Source organism: Psittacula echo, assembly GCF_963264785.1.
Source record: "Psittacula echo genome assembly, chromosome: 3".
In the NCBI taxonomy this organism is placed as follows: Eukaryota; Metazoa; Chordata; class Aves; order Psittaciformes; family Psittacidae; genus Psittacula; species Psittacula echo.
Window position 1 is genome coordinate 108,201,248 of NC_137736.1, and position 18,575 is coordinate 108,219,822.

General features: G+C 41.3%; 2 protein-coding genes across 2 annotated transcripts in view; both read left to right on the plus strand.

Annotated features, from left to right (window-relative positions):
- Positions 1–8,333: 8,333 nt before the first annotated feature.
- On the plus strand, positions 8,334–11,303 carry LOC308219023 (uncharacterized protein; the record flags this gene model as incomplete). Its single annotated transcript, XM_080613561.1, has 3 exons — positions 8,334–8,499; positions 9,819–9,881; positions 10,498–11,303. 3 exons carry the CDS (start codon positions 8,334–8,336, stop codon positions 11,301–11,303), a joined length of 1,035 nt encoding a protein of 344 aa, XP_080469687.1.
- Positions 11,304–13,348: 2,045 nt separating this feature from the next.
- Positions 13,349–18,575, plus strand: part of MIPEP (mitochondrial intermediate peptidase) — a gene marked incomplete at both ends in the record, with an annotated part of 74,257 nt that continues 69,030 nt past the window's right edge. Inside the window, 3 exons of the mRNA XM_080614072.1 lie at positions 13,349–13,516; positions 16,302–16,475; positions 18,142–18,230. Coding sequence (XP_080470198.1) covers positions 13,349–13,516; positions 16,302–16,475; positions 18,142–18,230 — 431 coding nt within the window. The remainder of the gene's footprint in view (positions 13,517–16,301; positions 16,476–18,141; positions 18,231–18,575) is intronic.

An 18,575-nucleotide genomic window follows, 5' to 3' on the forward strand; every position in this document is an offset into this window, starting at 1 on the left:
AGGGCATTATGTGATGATAAGGATAGATCCAAGGGTATTCTTTGACAATGGACACAATCAGCTTTGTCATGAATCTGTAATATATGAAGAACAAACAAGGGGCTAGAGGCCAGGCATCTTAACAGCAATGTAAAAAGGCCTTATTTTAAACATGTATTTGTTCCTACTACTATTGTTACCTCTATTTCTTTTTTTATTGTCAGTGTTGTGAAGCCCACTAGTCGTTAGATTTTGTGATTTAATAACTTTGTGGCAACTTCTGCAAAGCCTAGGTTTGTGGTTTTGATTTTAAAATACATCTTTTGACAACTGTACATTTCAAATGCCTTGTGTACATAGGTCAGCAATAATGCAAAGTCTGGATTGCTCAGCCGGATTGTTCACTGCATAATGAACTTCCTTGCTTGTGCTTTCCCATAGCGATGAAAGATGACCTGAAACAGTTAAGAACAAGCTATTTCTGTTCAGACATTTTGTTTTTTTAAGATAATTCGAAAAGTTCAATTTAAACATACGGAGCAGACTCCAAATGCAGGCATGGATGCATGCCCTTTCCCTTAAATGAGTGACCCTTTTGTGTTTCTTGCATAGCCATTTTTGTGGCTGTTTACCACATTCAGGCCTGCAAACCAAAGTGATGCATGTATTGTGGAAGTGGAGATTATGTTTTTCATAACCACACTTCAAAAGACTTTTTCTAGATGCAAAAAATAAGTGTCTGAAGTTGGATTGCAGTGCTCACCCAGAAACTTTCCTAGCCGGACATGAAGATGTTAGGAGATCCACACTTACTTACATGTGTCCTTGCTAAAACCTACTTCCTTCCACGCTGTGGGTCTGTGGAGTGCTGGAGAAAAAAGGAGGTATTGGGATGTATCTTCTGACACGTCAGTGCCCACTGAGGCTCTTCCCACGTACTAGTGCTGGTGCCTTAGCCCGAAAAATGAACAGAAATGTTTGCATATGGTTTTGGATGCAGCAGTTTCTTTATCAAGAATCAAACGTCAGAAATATAAAAAGCAAATGTTTCATGGTGCAGATTACTCAGGAAAGTTTTACATATAGTGCCCCACGTAAAGGCATGGTGGTTTTATAATACTCTGTATCTGTCTTTGCAATCTGACCTTGCAACAGATTAAGATAAAATATAACAAGACAGACTGAATTCAGACCACAGCATAATCTTTTAAACAAATTATAGTTACAGGAAAAAACACAATTACATTATCCAACAATTAAGACAAACATTTACTTGGGGTTCAGTCTCACTTTAGAGTCTGCGGGAAAAAGAGCTGCAACGACTAAAATGTAAAAGTTCGTATTCTGGCAGCTCTTGTCCTGATTCTCCTTCTAATGACAAAACTTATATATGATCAGAAAGGTATGACAGCAACTTCTGCTCTTTTGCTCGCTCTTTTGCATGCTTTAAGTTACCATAAAGAGTTCTAGGGCAACTACTAAGCATATTTGTGCCTCATTTAGACAAAGCACGGCCAGAGCCTTCCTGACGGCCTGCTGAGCAGATAACCTCAGACTTTGTGCATAAGATGCAGTAAAATGTAATTGTCCTCAAATGTGTTCCCACTGAGTTAGGAAAATGCCAAACCATAATTGCACCTAACTCAGAGCATTTGATGTATAAAATAATAAGATTGTTTTACAAGTGGCTCTTGCCATGCTAAATTTCACATTGAGTTTTAGTGGTCAGTGTAATAATGGAGTTCAAAGACTACTGAAATGTTCCACAGTTTAGTTGTCTTTTGAAAATAATTATAACAGAGTTTTGGAGCCAAAGGTCCTCATCCATAGCTAACACAGTACCTTTCTTTGACTGCCTTTCTGCTTTCTTTTCTATACTTCTGTCATTTGTATGCAGGAGATGCCTTCTGAATGACCTCTAATTTAAAATTGTTTGTTGTAAATACTAGGGATGACATTCACATATATTTTATTTTTGACAAGTGTTTTGTAACATTTTATCTTGCATACATTGCTTTGTGCATCTTACCATCTGTGTGCTGTTACGCATGTTGTAAGTGAATTGTCCTGGCTACAGAGCAGATGAATTGGCTGTTGACAGCTGAAGTACAATGTGTAGGACTCCAGTAGTTTGATGTACATTTGTTTAGAAGTAATTGCATTACAAGGTTTATTTACTCTTGGAATTTGTCAAATGAATCTATTTTCTGGAAATAAGTACAAACTTACATTCCCATTATTTTTCTCTTGTTGTACATGTTTGAATTAAATAATGTACAAGGCTGAAATTCCTCAGCTGTGTCTTATAAAACTTTATTGTCCAGTTTTAAAATGGTTGTGGAGTTTTTCTATTGTCTACAAAATATTCCCTGTGATGCAAAAATGTATCAACTGTTGTATTTATTATTTTAAAGCAAAAAACCAGTTAGTTTTCCAGTAACAGCTACAGTACTTCCCAGCACAAGTTCATTTTAACAACTACTAAACCTGATTCTGGGGTTGAATCATTGTTCAGACAAAAGCCATCCTTGTTATTGCCCAGCCGTGTGCATCCAAGATCACTCTGCTTTACCTTGTCCTGTCAGACAGCTCCCACAGCATCCCTTGAAAGTAAATGCAAATGCAGCTTCTGTATTAATAAAGCTCCTGCTGATGGAGCACGGTGACAAGTACTGTAGTTCAGGTGGGGAAGGATAAATGCTCATTTTCTTTGAAACAAAAGCAAAACCTTTTGAAAGCGTTCACCCAAAAGATACGTTCTATAACTGTGTGTGAAGAGGCTTACCTGCCTGCTTGTTAGACCAATGGGCAACACTGCTGGAGATTCAGCTTACTGCTCTGATTCCGGGAAGTTATTCCTTTCTCACTATTCTGACAGAGCAAGGGACAACATCTGAAAGGCACACGTGTGTCGTTCCTGCTCAAGGCTGTGTCAAAAACTGTTTCATGGAGACACACTTTGCTGAAATCTTCTCATCAAAAATGCTTTGGCGAGATCAAATGCTGGTAGAATAGTTGGGTTTACCAGTTCTCTCCTCCTCCTTCCGCTGTCCAAGCTCTTATCTCTGTTTCTTGGTTTGCCTCAAAGCTGAGAGTTTCCCAGGCCTCCTGAGTGCTGCTGCTGCAGCGGGATGTGTGCTGGGTGCTCCCAGATCAAAGTGAAAGGCACAGTCAAGCACTTAGGTAGGTTGGATGACTGAAAAACATACTTTGAGCAAACACTTGTGCAGGACATTGTGCTCAATAGGCTTTCTAAGGAACCTGCAATTCATCTGGCCATGGTGAGCTCATTTTACTTTATGCTTTTGTAGTCAGGCTGAATCCTGAAAACTGCACATCATGTAAGGGAAGCATGCAAACATTTAGTGTGTTTCTAAATGTTTTTCAAAATTCACTTGTTCTAACTAGCTAGAGAACATGTAATCGTGAGAATATGTCAAAACTGTATAAACCATCAGCATATGGGGGATTTTTAATCTTAGGTCTGTGTTAGGTTCAGTTCACTGCAGTCAGAACTGACTTCTGGTTTCCAGGTGAGTACTGAGGGCTGAAACTATTAGGTATTTAGGCTCTGGTTTCAAAAAAAGAAAGACTTGTGTGTGTATGTGTGTTTATATATATATACATGTATGTATTTAAACCCCCTTTATAGACTCCATATGGCACCCCCAGACAACGTCTCTGCTGGCACCTACAGCAGGTTGCACCAGACAAGTGATCCACACCCATTGCACTCTCCCTCTGTTTATGTTACATCTTGCATTTCTGTTGTGCATCTTGCTGTGGGGCAGAGGGGATGGGACAGGGGACAATGGGGTGATGATACCTGGCAAAGTTTTACCCAAGGAATTTTAATGTTTTAAACATTCAGGGTGGGCCACCAGCAGTGACAGACAAACCACTCCAAACAGGTGAAGGCTGAAAGCTGTCCACACCCCTGGGGTCTGGTGTCAGCCAAATGCAGAAGGGCAAATCTGAGAGGGCAGAGGTTAGCAGAGCAAGGACTGCCACTGCCCTTCCAGGGCTCAGTTTTGCTCAGGTGAGAAACACAAGATGATGTAGGATTTATCGACTGTTTGATTTTTGGAAAGCTGAAAACTGCTTCAGGGAAAAGGAGGATCGCGATGTGCTCCTGAGGGACTTTGCTGGCAGAACAAGGTACACACCAAATTCCTCCTTGCTTCTTGCACATTGGAAATAAGAAGGCAGATGGCCCAGTACATGCACTGAAGTGAACTGTCAGTAGTCATATTGGCTAAGTACAGTTAACCTTGGCCTTTAACTATAAGCATACCCAGACTTTGAGATAGCGACTCATGAAGGACTGAAAAGGTATCTAGAAGGTGCTCTGTTAATAAGGTTGGGTATATCTTCTTTAAATAACCATCTATCTCATGGGCATTACCACCATATTCAGCTCGTAACAAAGGCAATTAGCACAGCAGTCAACCTAAAAATCCCTGTATCTTCTGCCATTCAGATGCAATGTTTTTTTAAGAGCAAATAGTGAACTTTTGCTACTATGAAACTATCTCTAAGGCATTATTCTGTGATGATACAAGGCACACAAGAAAGCACCTGATATTAATGTTTGCCTTTAAGGACATTCTTACAACAGTTTTCTTGGTTCTCTGCTAAGAAAGCATCAAACCAGACTAATTGCAGAGTACATCAGGGTAGATGTAACTAATGAACTATGTCATTCCACCTCAGGATTGGGACAGACAGACTGTGACTGTTGTCACTGTAAAATTCACAGCCTCTTCTGGGCCAGTGTGAGGACCCTGCCACCCCAGGACTGCTGCTGCGCATGCCATGTCCCCAGAGGCCCCCAGTGCTATCCCCCCAGAGCCACCAGCTCTCCCATCATGGCTTTCATTTCTTCTTCTCAATTAGCACAGCAGCGAGGCTAATTTGGCTACAGAAGTTCATTCAAGTAGAGCAGCTAATTGCTGCACATTGTCCTTCCTCTTCCTCAGAGCACGGTAGAGGCAATGTCCCAGATACAAAATAGGGCACTATAACGCTTGCAGTATTTCCTTACTACCACAGGGTGGTGGTGAAGACCTTAGTAAACACAATTCATTGCTGAGCGGTGCAGCAACGCATCCTCACATTTGATACTTGACCACACACGTCATATCTTTGCAGCGTGGGAACCCCTTCAGACAGTTTTCAGTCACTTGTACCAACAGGGGTGAATTGAGGCCACTTTCTGTAACACATTAACTCCCGTTACTATTGGTTTTATCCTTCACTGTTCACAAGCATCATTTAAGGAGTTGATACACTCAGTTGCTCCACTTCAGCAGTCTTTAGACAGCAGAAGTTGCAGTAGTTTCAAGAAGACATTGTTAAGTATCAATTTATGGCTTCTTCAAATTTAGTTACCAATAGTAGATAACTTAGTAGCACAATAGCTTTGACTGATGCTTGAATGGCTAGATGGGGAGCCTGCTAATTGCACATGAAAAGCTTTCTTTGGCATTCAGTTCATTTAATTCAACTTGGTTACTTCTTTTTCATAATCACCTAACATTTGCAATGATATGTTCACAGCATTGTTATTTTTAATTTCTAAAGTCTTTTTGTCAGTAATTCTGTTGTAAATTGCTTGATACCTAAAATTTATTACATGTTTTTGCAGCACAGTAATAATAAAAGACATGCCTTCCATCCTACAAACCAGCCAAGCTAACATTTGTGTAATGTATATGTATAATGGAACAGGCAAATCAAAGCCTGACTAATCCACTTAAACAATATTCTTTCACGTAACAGTGACAAAAGCCAAAGTACAGCGCACTTCAGCTTAATATTGGAATAAATAGGAAGATTCCACTTTAAACCTCTGTTTTAATTATTGAACAGCTCTCAAAATTGAATCACTGACCTTTGAGAATTTAGTGACCAAACAAACGCTTGTTGTCAAGGCATGTATTTGGAGCGCACCTTCCTTTACATGAAGCTTTTATGTTCTGCTTAAAGATGCCCAAGAACACTGAAAGTACAAAGTGAATGAGGTAAGACCAAAGATCCTATATATGTGATGCGGTAGAGATGATAATGTTGATGTTGTCAGCTTGAGGAGAGGAGTGCATGTGTGGGGGTCAAACTATCTATTCCTTAGGCAAGAAACACTCCCTTCTTGGACAACTGGGAATGGCGTTTTTTGTCAGTGGACGAGGACTGTCAGGCTTCTCCATGGGGTGCGCATCATATCCTAACATCATATGTAGCACTTTTTCCTTTTACACTCCTCTGGAATCCTCTGACTGAGTCAATAAATGAACTCAGAAGTAGCAAACATTTATTCTATTTTCAAGTTTACTTAGTTCTAGTCAGCAGCAGCAGACAAAGTGGGATTTTGCTGGTGGGTGATCAGCATCTCTTTCTTTAGATCACTGGCAAACACACCGTAATCACATTTCCAACAATGGTGGCAAAATAGGGAACTTTTCTAAAGACAGAATAAAAAGATTAAGAAATGTGTACCAAAATTAAGGTCTTCCTCTATAAATTAAGTTCAAAGAATATTTAGATCAAATATTACTAACAGGGTGTCATTATTCTTATTGACAACATACTAGTCTCTCTCTACATGGTATTTTGCTGAAAATGGTGGTGAAGAGATTAAACAAAAGACATTATTTTTTTGAGTCAATACTAGTTCATATTTCAAAAAGAATACTGATCTTAGTATAAAGTTCTCATTAATGATAGAACCAATTCAAAAGCAAATTAGGTAAAATCTACTCATTCTATCACTTTAATGTGTATAAGTACTTAACCTGTATAGCTAAAGCTTCTGTGCATTAGGGTTTTATGAATATTAATTCAAATAAAATGTGGCTATTTGATTTTTTGTTCCTTAGTCTAATCTCTTCCCATTAATTGCTCTTACACTCACTTAAATCAGTTGTGTCCAGAATTAAGTACTAATTTGCTTTGGTGGGCCTACATTAAAAGACATTATATAGGAGAGACACTAATGAAAAGACAAGTATAAGATAGACTTTAAGTAGCATAGTTACATGAAGGGGGAGAACCAGATTAAAAACTTGTTCTTGCCAAAAACTCTCTTACTTGATCCCTCACATCTTTGCCCTCATCTCACCCTGCTCCAGCTCTGACCCCCTCTAAGATCATTCAACCTATTAACCCAGTAGATGACTAACTCCAACTTAAAAAAAAAAACAGAGAGGAAAAAGATGATTTCTTTGTGCTGAATTAGGAGGTTGAACTGCCCTAGCTACTCCTCCAGCACCTAGGAGATAAGAGGTACAACTCTGCAGTCACAAAGAGGTACAGGGAAAAGTGTGGATGGAGAAGTGAGCACTAAGACCTCTGCTGTTTCTTGGTTATGTTCAACTAGCTCAATTATTATTCCTTTAAGAAGCTGTTAGACAGATACTGGTTCTAACTGGCTAACAGATAAAAGTTTGGAGCTCAGAGAGAAGGGTTTCCTTACAGACTCCAAATGCATAAGGTGCCATTTGATAGGAAGTCTTTGAAATAGGAAAGAGGAAGCTGGGAGATGTAGACAGGCTTCTGTATGGTTCTGAAAGTCAGCAATGGCCATGAAATAGCTCCTCTCTGGGCACTGCTCCGGCTATAGGAATGTACAAAGAGATTTATGCCTATATATTATGTAAGCAAACCTACAGCTCAGAGAAACAGCGCATTGTATGAATCCTTGTGTATGAATGTGGGATTGCTGATCCTACCAATTCACACCCCAAGACTTGATATTTTGACTGTCAATTTGGGCTTAGGACAGCAACAACATTAATATTAGTATACTTCCTTGTAGACTTGCCAGGCATTGGGGGTCTTAGAGCGTTGGTTGGAGTAAGACAGGTCAATGGAAGCTCTTTAGCAAATAGCCGCTGCAATTGTATATTCTTTGCTGTAATTGCTGGGGATGGGGGTAGGTGGGGACAGATGATCACTTTTGCCCAAGCTGCCTTTTTATTATGACCTTGAGATTTGGGTTAAATTCAGCCAAATCCATGAAATCTAGTCTTTATCAAGGCACTTATGTTTTAAATATAACAAGAATAAGGAATATTTTAAATTGTGTAAAGCTGAGTTAATATTTCAAATGAATAATGATGCCATGGCTGACATTCCCATTAAATTATTATTTGAAATAATACTCAGAAATCTCCAGGACTGTACTTAATGCTATATAGAGACCTATAAATAATCCAAAACAAAACAACAGACATAGTGAAAAGCCATTTCCTTTTGTTCCTCCCTCCACCACGCTGCACCTCTTTATATGGTAGACTTAGGCAGATGTACTTTTCTCTCTTAAATTTTCAGCCAAAATCATATAGCCCATCTAAAGAATGAAAAGCTGGATTATACTGCTGGCTGTTGTAGTCAGCACAGCAGAAACACAAAAACAGGACGTCTGCACCCAAGGGTATCCTGGCATCCCTGGCAATCCTGGGCACAATGGCATACCTGGTCGTGATGGACGTGATGGTTCAAAAGGCGACAAGGGAGATAGAGGTACTGTCTTCAGAATAAATGATTTCATGTATCAAATGCAATGTCATTCATTTCTGAAGCTTTTGGTAGTCGCTCTGCATTAATGGGATTATTCTGCCTAGGCTTCACAAAACATTTCAGACATTTGTCTTTCACTTGTTTGAAGAAGGAAATATAAAGAAAGACCTAATAGTGAAAGCAAGAGGGCTAATACTATGGAAAGGCCAGGTCAATTGGATAAAAACAAAAGAAAAAAGACTTTACCTTCCACTTTGGGAAAATTTTAAAGCCTGTAAACCTACTCCTACATCTCTCATAGCAATTATATTTCTGTGAAGAGCTTCAAGCCCAGTAAAAAAAACCTCAACAACTGATACCTTATTCAGCGTAATAAGAAGTATGTAGTGGTAAGAAGATTTCTCTTTCTTATCTATATTTTACATTTGTAGGACTTGCTTCTGAGTGTGCCTACTTGATGTAACTCAAGAGCCACTACAGGAAGTTCAGGGATAGAGACTATCAAGAAGCAGTATAGGATTCATGTCTACTCTAACAGGCTTTAATAAAGATTTGTGTGTGATACTGAAGGCAGAGTTAATCTTCTCAGCATCCTAAAGCTAATAATTTCCATAGTACTTTAAGCCTTAGCTTAATAATGGCCCTTGCATTCATGCTGAAATATCAAGACCAGGATTGCACGAAGCGGTAAATCTGTGGGCATGTGGAGATGTAACACTTCATCTGAAGTGTCACAACTCCAGAAAAACACACGACAAAACAAAACACACGACAACTGCAAATCTGCTGCTTCAAATCTGTTCACAAAATTTTGGGGGAGAACTTTTCCTCAACAAGCTTTATGTTAGGTCAGCTATTGTATGGCATCATAGAGGTGGCATTCTGGCTTAATGCATAAACCAGACACTGTCATCATGGGCCTGGTTAACTCAGCTGCACAAATCAATCTGGATTACACTTGTCCTTATCTGATAAACCCTTCCACCTTTTCCTGCTGGTATCTTCCATGGATCACAGCAACAACAGGACAAGAGGTTTTTATATTGGTGGTCTGACCAGGGTGTAGCTCCTCTCCATACTTCAATAACCTTAGGATTTCCTCTGTCTCAAAAAAGCACTATCCTCAAGCAGAGTTTCTGTGCTGTCAATCTCTCCATATGATAGAAGTACCAACAGTGGCACCCACTAAAAATCAGGAACAAGACTAATCTTTACGTTACTGCTTAGCCAGGCTTGAAGAGGAAGTATTAGAGAAGGATTTATGCAAAGTTTTCTAGTAATGTAATTGTTTAATGGAAATCTGTTTTTCTCTTTTGTACTAGGTGAAGCAGGTCTTTCTGGCAGTCCAGGAAAAGATGGTGCAAATGGCGAGAAAGGCGAACGAGGTCAGAGCAGAAGTGTTTCAATTTATTACTTGTCTACCACCTGCTGCCCTTGTGCTTGTGAGCACTATACATTCTAGCTGTAGTGAAAGTACCATAAAGGTTAAAAAACCTTTTCCCGGGAGTAACAGAGGCTGCACAGAGATGTTGACAATACAAGAGGAATTTGCCACCACTAATTATCCTGCTGCCTCTGATGCCCTACAGCTTGCTCACTCAGGCTGTTATCCTGCCTTCCTCATCTCTGATCCTCTTGCCAGCTGCTGAGGAAGACACTGCATCTGCAGTTACCTCAAGAAAGTGGGGATCCTGCAGCTAAGTATTCAGCTTCAGGGAAATGGACTTTAAAGAGAAACTGTAGAAGTTGAAATTATGCATCTAAGTTAAAATTATGCACCTAAAAATAGATGCTGTATATATACTTCACCTGTTTAGCCAAACTATGTGTATGCAGCACATCTCCTTGTCAGATGGATATATATGAGCAGAGCAATTTGTGCATAAATGCAGGGAGTCAGTCATTGAGCAAGTGGCATCACATCATTTCTGCACAAATTCAGTCACCTGGGTGATGGACTTGCACATCTTTAGAGTAATTCTCTCTTTTTTTTCCATTTAGGAGCAAATGGGACTGTTGAAGAGAAGGGGAACAAAGGAGATAAAGGAGAAAGAGGACGACCTGGGAAACTGGGCCCAAAAGGAATTATGGGGTCAGTGGGTTACAAAGGTCAGAAGGGAGAGCTGGGACTGCAAGGGCAAAAGGGATTAAAAGGAGACATTGGGCCCATAGGTCCAAAAGGGACAAAGGGTGACATTGGCCATCCTGGAAGAGTTGGCTTCCCAGGGCCAATTGGCCCAACTGGTAATCCAGGTCCTAAAGGTAATACCGGAGATCTGGGGCCACAGGGTAATCCAGGAGTTCAGGGGGAAAGAGGCTTGAAAGGAGACAGAGGAGATAAGGGGAATGTAGGTGCCCCAGCAGTCCTGCCAAGAAGTGCTTTTAGTGTTGGCCTTACAATAACCACCAAATTTCCCCCTCCAAATCGCCCGATCAAGTTTGACAAGGTACTGTATAATAGCCTAAATGACTACAACTCAGCTACTGGCAAATTCACCTGCAAATACCCTGGTGTTTACTATTTCACCTACCACATCACTGTCTACTCAAGGAACGTCCGAGTAGCTCTAGTTAAAAATGGCATCAAGATGCTGAACACCATGGACAGGTACCAGAGTGGAGAGGACCAGGCTTCAGGAGCTGCCATCCTTGAGCTACAGGGAGGAGACGAGGTATGGCTGCAGGCTCACCAAGGAGAGACTTTCAATGGGCTGTTTGCAGATGCTGATGATGATACCACCTTCTCTGGGTTCCTCCTGTTCAGCACCTCTGACCCGCTGGAGCCGCTGCCATCGCCCGCCACATAACTCTATGTTACTTGGGAATACCATGGGTCTGTGTCTTTCAGCCCTCCCTAATAAAGTTATCTGCTGGCCAATTGGCAGCAGGATAATTAGTGGTGGCAAATTCCTCTTGTATTGTTGTGCTGGCCAATTTCTGCTGGATTCCGCAGAAAACAGAAATCAGTACGCTGAGAGCCGAAACGGAGACATAGGAGTGTGGGACAGGTTGGGACCAGCTAGACATCTCCCTAAAAGTCCTAAAAGTTGATTATTTTTTGTTTGGTTTTGTTTTCTTTTGTTTTCCTTTTTTACTGAAGTCATCACATTGGGAGGGTATAGGATCACACTACTTGTATCTGTAGGAATCCAGGCACACGACTGCTCATTGCATAATTTACTGTGCTGAAGTTCTCATGACCAGCTGCTGAAACAAAGCTTAGGGCTCAAAACTCAGAGGAGTTTGAGATAAACACTTTCTTGTCCCAGTCATAAGGTACCAGGTGTTTATTTATTAAACTCTCCTAATCTGCTGTTGTTAGCTTTGTTGTTTAAAACTAAAACAAACAAACAAAAAGTCCTAATGTGCATAAATTGTTTCTATCGCTACAGTTCCAGGACAGCTGTTTCCAGGAACAGCTTCTGTGCAAGAGAGCACAACTCTTAAGAATCTACAGTGCTGGGCTTGACACATGACTGGTTTGGTGACTTGCTGTAGTTATACAGGGTGCATACATCAGTTCTGAAGGACTACTGTTTTAAAAGAAAGGGGGCCTAAACAGAAGATAAAATTTCAAGTTCTGGAATTATGAGGTGTGGGTCCCTAGTATCTTGTATATACATTAGGCAGCAGTTACCTCCAAGCCAGTTGATATCTTTCTAGGTGGCATGTGTAGATGGACTTGAAACTTGACTGGTTTAGATCCAAGCATTTCAAAATGATTTCTAAACTTGGGTTAGTGCAGTTGGAGATCTTCATAGGGGCTGCTTGCTCTGTTTCACAGTTTGATACCACCACAGGGGCTGCTTGTTCTGTGGCACAGGTGAGTTTTGTTGCAGCTGGGTGGATTTTACAGCTTTTAAACGTGGTTCTTTGCCCTCTGTGTAACAAAAGGTCTGAAATCAAGCAAAACGGAGTGACAGAAGGAACTGCCATGTGAATTCTCTGACATGGGCAGATATTCAATGCTGGCGCAAAAATACAGCATAATGCTGTCATACTTCAGTTAGCCAGTGCAAAACAAATTCTTCCAAATGAAAGATAACCTTTAATCAACACGTAGGCAGACATACTGGCGAACTCATCGAGACATATGTCATGTGCCATGAAACCTTAATTTTTGTGAATTTTGTTGGAATCCTTTTTTTCCCTTTTCCCCTAAAACAAACAAACAAATTATAAAAATCCCAAAAGATGCTGGTAAGTCTCACTCCCTCCCTTAAAAGAGAGTAAAGCAGAGATTCCAACTGACACAGGTCAGCATCGTGAACTTCAGCACGAATGCAATGTAGGAGCATGAGGTCAAGGTTCCTGTCACCCCTGGTGCTGCTGGGGAAGCAAGGGAACATGGACACATCCTCCCAGCTGTCAAACCGCGAGTGTGGACCATAAACCCAAAACGGTCATGGTGGGATGGGTTTCCTTCATGAAAAGCAGCTGCACTTCCCATGTCGGCTGGGTTACAGGGAGGGAGATACTAGACACTAAGACGGAAAAAAGGGGTTTGTGCTTTTTCAGTAAGACGAGATGTCTTCCCTGTAAAACAAGGCTGTACATGAAGCATCTTGACCACGAAACACTATAAAACGTATTTAACTGGAAAGCACGTAGGAGAAGCTTCCGCCGGCAGAGGTCCCTCCCCTTCCTTGCAACACCGGGACAAGCCTGTGGCAGAGGGCGCCTCCTCGCCGGAACGGCCGGGGAAAGAGCGCGGCCGCCGGGCGGGCGGGCTGAGAGGAGGCGGGGGCAGCGAGCTCCTCCTCCTCTGGGCCCGGACGCGCGGAGGTCGTGGTTGAGCGCGGAGCTGGGTGCGCCTGGGTCTTTCCCCGGGCCCGAGCCGTGCCGCTCAGCCATGCTGGCCGGCTGCCGGCGGGCGCTGCCCGCGGCGCTGAGCCGCGCGCTGCAGGGCCGGGCCGCGGGGCCGGGCCGCCGGACCGTCAGCACCAGTTGGTGCCCGGTGGGCGCCGCCTTCGATGCGAAGCAGCAGCAGCTGCGCGGCAGCTCGGCGGGCAGGGAGACGGTGAGAGGCGGGAGGGGAAGGGCAGGGTCTGTTGCGAGCAGAAGGCGGCCTGGCTGCCGGCAGCCTTGCGCTTTGCATTCCTTGTGTGTAATTCTGGCTTCTAAAGCTAAACTCGTGGTGGCAGGGACAGCCGGGCTGTTACCAGAGACCCTTACAGCCTCGTGAGGGTTTGTTTTGGTGCTAATGAACCGAAACATTCTCTCTTCTGGACACATCAGCATTTGAAAATCACGGCCTTGTTTATTGAAACATTTGCTTAGAGTCTCAATAGAGACTACACATACATTATCCCTTCCACGTCCAGCGCTTACCTTTCTGTGTCTTTAATCTGTCAGTGTCGTGTCTGTGCACTTGCACAATGGCAGTGCTTTAAAGTCACTTCGGCTGCTGACAGCCTGTTGTGTGGGTGTCATTCTTGACATCCAGTTGCGTGTGGCAAAAAAAGCAGTTACTTGCTGGGTTGGTGAAAACCCTCGGGCTTTTTGGTTTATTTCTTTTGGGGTGAGTTGCATATATTTGTTAATGAGAGTGCCGGGAATCTAAACCAGTTCCTGCACAACGTAGGATGGGTCCTTTCAATGGCAGAGTGTGTGTGGAATACTTACACCTGTAAAATCCCAGTGTTAGGATGCTGACTCAACTATGGTGCCCGAGCTGGTGAAGCTGTTGCACTCTGGCACTAAGGGGTTTAGTGAGGACAAATTTCGCCGCTGTTTACAATCCAGTACTTGTTTAGGAAACTTTTCTTCAGGCTGTCCTGCCTCTGCAAACCCAGTGGTGTAAGTTTTTCTCCAGGGAAATGATTCATTTAAATATTGTGCATATACTGGTCTAGGAATGAGTTCTGGATTTGCTTGGTGTGCGGAGAGGATATTCAGTTCTTTGGGAATAGAGATACATATTTTAGGCTTGCAAAGAGGCTAGGACAAGTAGGGTGTAAAGGCTGATGCCAAGCAAAGAGAATAATGCTGCAGCCATGCAGCCACAGTGTTAAAGATACAGAAATCTGCACCAGGCTTAATTTTTTTTTTTTTTTTTGTAATTTTTAAATTTTCATGTCAAGCTTGGTGTCATATGGAAGAGTTGCTCTGTGGCTAATTAATCTCTGAGAGAAGATACCTCCTGTACACAGAAGACTACATGTGCAGGAGGAGCTCACCTGGGAGGGTGTGTGGTGATACAGGGCAGCAGGAAGGCCAGGACCTCACTGGGAAATTGCAGGACCCTGCGTCAGCTGACTGGGGAGCTTAGTGAAAGAGTAGTCTTGAGACTCTTATACAGCAAGCACTATTGAAGAGTGATGTGTGTATTTATGTTTACATTTGAGTGCACTTGTTTATATACATGTATATATATATAAACAAACGTCTTTTTCAATGTTCCTTTTGCTTGCAGAGATGCTGTTTTAAGTTTTTTTTTTTTTTTTTTACTATTGTAGGTGTATATCGTGGAACTTCTTTAGCAGGTGTGTTAGCAATTTTGTTTGATTTGCGGCAGGACCTCTTTAATTCCCTTCCACAAATGAAGAAAATAACTGTTGTGTGTGTCTACCCTGCACAAGTCAGTGTGTTTACCTTGCCCTGTTGGACAGAGGCAGGCTTTGTAAGAACTTCAGGAATAAAACTGTTCATATCATAACATTTTTGAGTTGTTGCTGATCATTCCTTTGAAATCGGTTTCCAGTATTTAGGCTTATTTAATGACCCTGAGACTACTAACTGTCCTATTGCTTGATATCTAGGGCAGCTGGCCAGCACATTAATTGTTCTGACACTCCTGATTAGTCCTCACATTCATTGATAAGTCTCTTTTGCTTCAGAGGGATGACTTTACTTCATTTCAGAATGTAGATGGGCTTTCTAGAATTTTTCTCGTGCCCATGCTTTTGAAGCAAGATAAAAAATGCACTGGGAAACGAGGCAGATTTGTGAGGGTTTGATGTTGAAGTCTTAAGGTTTGCCGAGAACAATCCTGAGAGCCTCAGGGAGGTCTTGCTCTGGGAAATGAAGATGTTTTCATGTGATACCAGTGTCTGTGATTTGTTTTGTGACTATTCTTTCTACAGAGACACTGATGTGGGAATATCTTAGTGAAGTGTCTCAATATGGTGGCTGGCGTTGTTTTGGTGAAATTCTGTGGTGTCATGGTTTATGCCCATCCGGCAGCCCAGAACCACACAGCCGCTTGCTCACTCCCCCCCTTCCTCCCTGCGCTCCCGGAGGGATGGGGAGGAGAATCGAAAGAATGTAACTCCCATGGGTTGAGATAAGAGCAGTCCAGTAACTAAGGTATAACACAAATCACTACTGCTGCTACCAATAATAATAATGATAAGGGAAATAACAAGGGAAGAGAATACAACCGCTCATCATCTACTGACTGATACCCAGCCCAGCCGAGCAGTGATCTAGCCCTTCTGGGTAACTGCCCCCAGTTTATATACTGGGCATGATGTGCTGTGGTATGTAATACCTCTTTGGCTAGTTTAGGTCAGGTGCCCTGTTTGTGCTTCCTCCTGGCTTCCTCTCCTCCCTGGCAGAGCATGAGACTCAGGAAGGCCTTGGTCAGACTAAACACTACTGAGCAGCAACTAAAAACATCAGTGTTATCAGCGTTGTTCCCAGGCTGAAAATCAAAACTGCAGCACTGCACCAGCTACTAAGAAGTAGAAGAATGATTGCTGCTGCTGAACCCAGGACACATGATGATAATTACATCCTGAAGCAAAGGGGTGGAAATGGAAGATGGTAATATTCAGGTTTTTTCATTGTGTTTTGCATTGCAGGGTCTGTTTGGTGTTCCAGAACTGAGCTGTCCAGAAGGGTTTCAAGAAGCACAGGACAAAGCATTGCAAGAATCGGAACAGCTAGTGCAGAAGGCATGTTCAACACCACCTGGGCCAGAGACCATAATGATCTTTGATCAGCTTTCAGATAGCTTGTGCAGAGTAGCAGACCTGGTAAGTTACTTTTTTTTTATTATTACCTGAAGCAGTTTCTTTTAAATTCTTTTAGTAAGCTTACACCATGTTACTCCATTTCATCATTTTTCTGCACTACAGTAAATAGAAGGTCAGCTCTGTGAAATCTTGTACTAAGACAGAAAATTACATTGATTGAAAGTTAATTACAAAGGCTTTTACTGAATGATAGGTAACTACAAATCCTGTCAGGCTGTCTGGTTAATTTTTATACAGAAGTAAAAATAATGTAAAGGCCACAAGAAAAATACCAGTGAAATCAGAATTGTGTTTCTGATGTAATATCACTAGGTAAGCTTTCCAGTGTAACTTACATTAGGTAAAGCAGGAGATTGCTTTCAAAGCTGCAATACACGTTTTAAATTATGAAAGTTTATAGGTCAGGGTCTATAAAGAACTTGCAGATTAAAAGCAGCAGATGAAACTGAACAGACCTGCCTTTTATTAACACAAGAAAAAATGCAGGTATTTCCTAGATTGCAGTTTCTGTTGTCCAAACAATTAGAGTACTTGTTCTGACATTCTATATCAGAAAATGTTAAGTTTAACAAAACACTTTGGGCAAACAGTTTCTAGAGAGCAATACAAAGTATATCTTTTATTGTATCATCACTCTTCCCTTGAAGGAAGCAGATCCAACCTTCATACTGAAATCAGTTCAGCACCTCCCGTATGGAGACGGGCTGAGAAAGTTGGGGCTGTTCAGCCTGGAGAAGAGAAGGCTGCATGGAGACCTCATAGCAGCCTTCTAGTATCTGAAAGGGGCCTGAAAGGGTGTTGGAGAGGGAGTCTTCATTAGGGACTATAGTGATAGGACAAGGGGTAATGGGTTGAAACTTAAACAGGGGAAGTTTAGATTGGATATAAGGAAGAAATTCTTTACTGTGAGGGAACTAGAATGATCTTAAGTTGGAACTAGATTATCTTAAGGTCCTTTCCAACCCTAACTATTGTATGATTCTAAGTAAAAATCTCAAGTGTGTTAACATTTATAAGGTTGCCTGTTCAATCAAATTGCAATCATACTGTTAAACAAAGTCAAGCCAGCCCTTTTAGTATCTTTGTAGCCTTCTGAACTCCCTTAAGTATTTGAAGACTTACTTAAATTAGTAAGTCAAATGAAAACCCTGTTCTGAATCCAGAAGAACTTTGGGGTTTTCTCTTTGAATATATTTGTTCCCACTAGGTAATGATGTGAAAGCATAACTTGATGGTCCATTCATAAGAGTAAAAAGGGTTTGGAAAAAACCAAACCCTGGGCTTGTTTGGTGGTGTGCTTCTTACCTGTGATTTTTGATTAAAAAAAGCTGTTTTGTAATAACATTTAAATACATTGGAGTATCTCTATGTTGTAAAGACTCTTAAGATACCCAGCATACTAAAAATCTTCTTAAGAAGTGGATGGCTTAAATATACTCTTTGGAAAGACACATTCACTGTCTGGTGTAATAGTTGTCAGCACAGTTTTCCAATAAGGTTGATTTTTTTTTTTTTTTTTTAAAAAAGCAAATTCCGCGAATAGATTGCACAGAACTTTAGAAATAAATGTTAATGTCAGTAAAACTTCTTGAGTGCAACTTTGTTTAAAATAGAAGACTTTTTTAATTTGTCTTTTTGCCTCACTGTTTTTTTTTCCTTCTGTCAGGCGGATTTTGTGAAAATTGCCCATCCTGACTTTGCATTCAGAGAAGCTGCTGAAGAAGCTTGCAGGAATATTGGTACTATGGTAGAAAAGTAGGTTTTCTGCTTTTTTGTGTACTATTTCCATATGCGTCTTTAAAAATTCGTGAATGATCATCTATGACAGCAGCGATCAACAAAAAAGAAGGATTTACATATGAGAATAAAGCTGCAGTGTTGTTGTTACAGATACTTAAAGGATTTAGCTTTGTTACAGTATCTCATGAAAGTCTGTTCTATTTTAGTTTCAATTTATATTCTGAACAGTTTTTAAGTTATCATCTGCCTCCATGTCACTGAAACCCGTAAGACTCAAAGCCACATTTTTCTAGGACTTGTGACAGTTAACTGGCTGTTGTAAAATCTATGTACAAAACACTAATCTGTTTTTAAGATTTG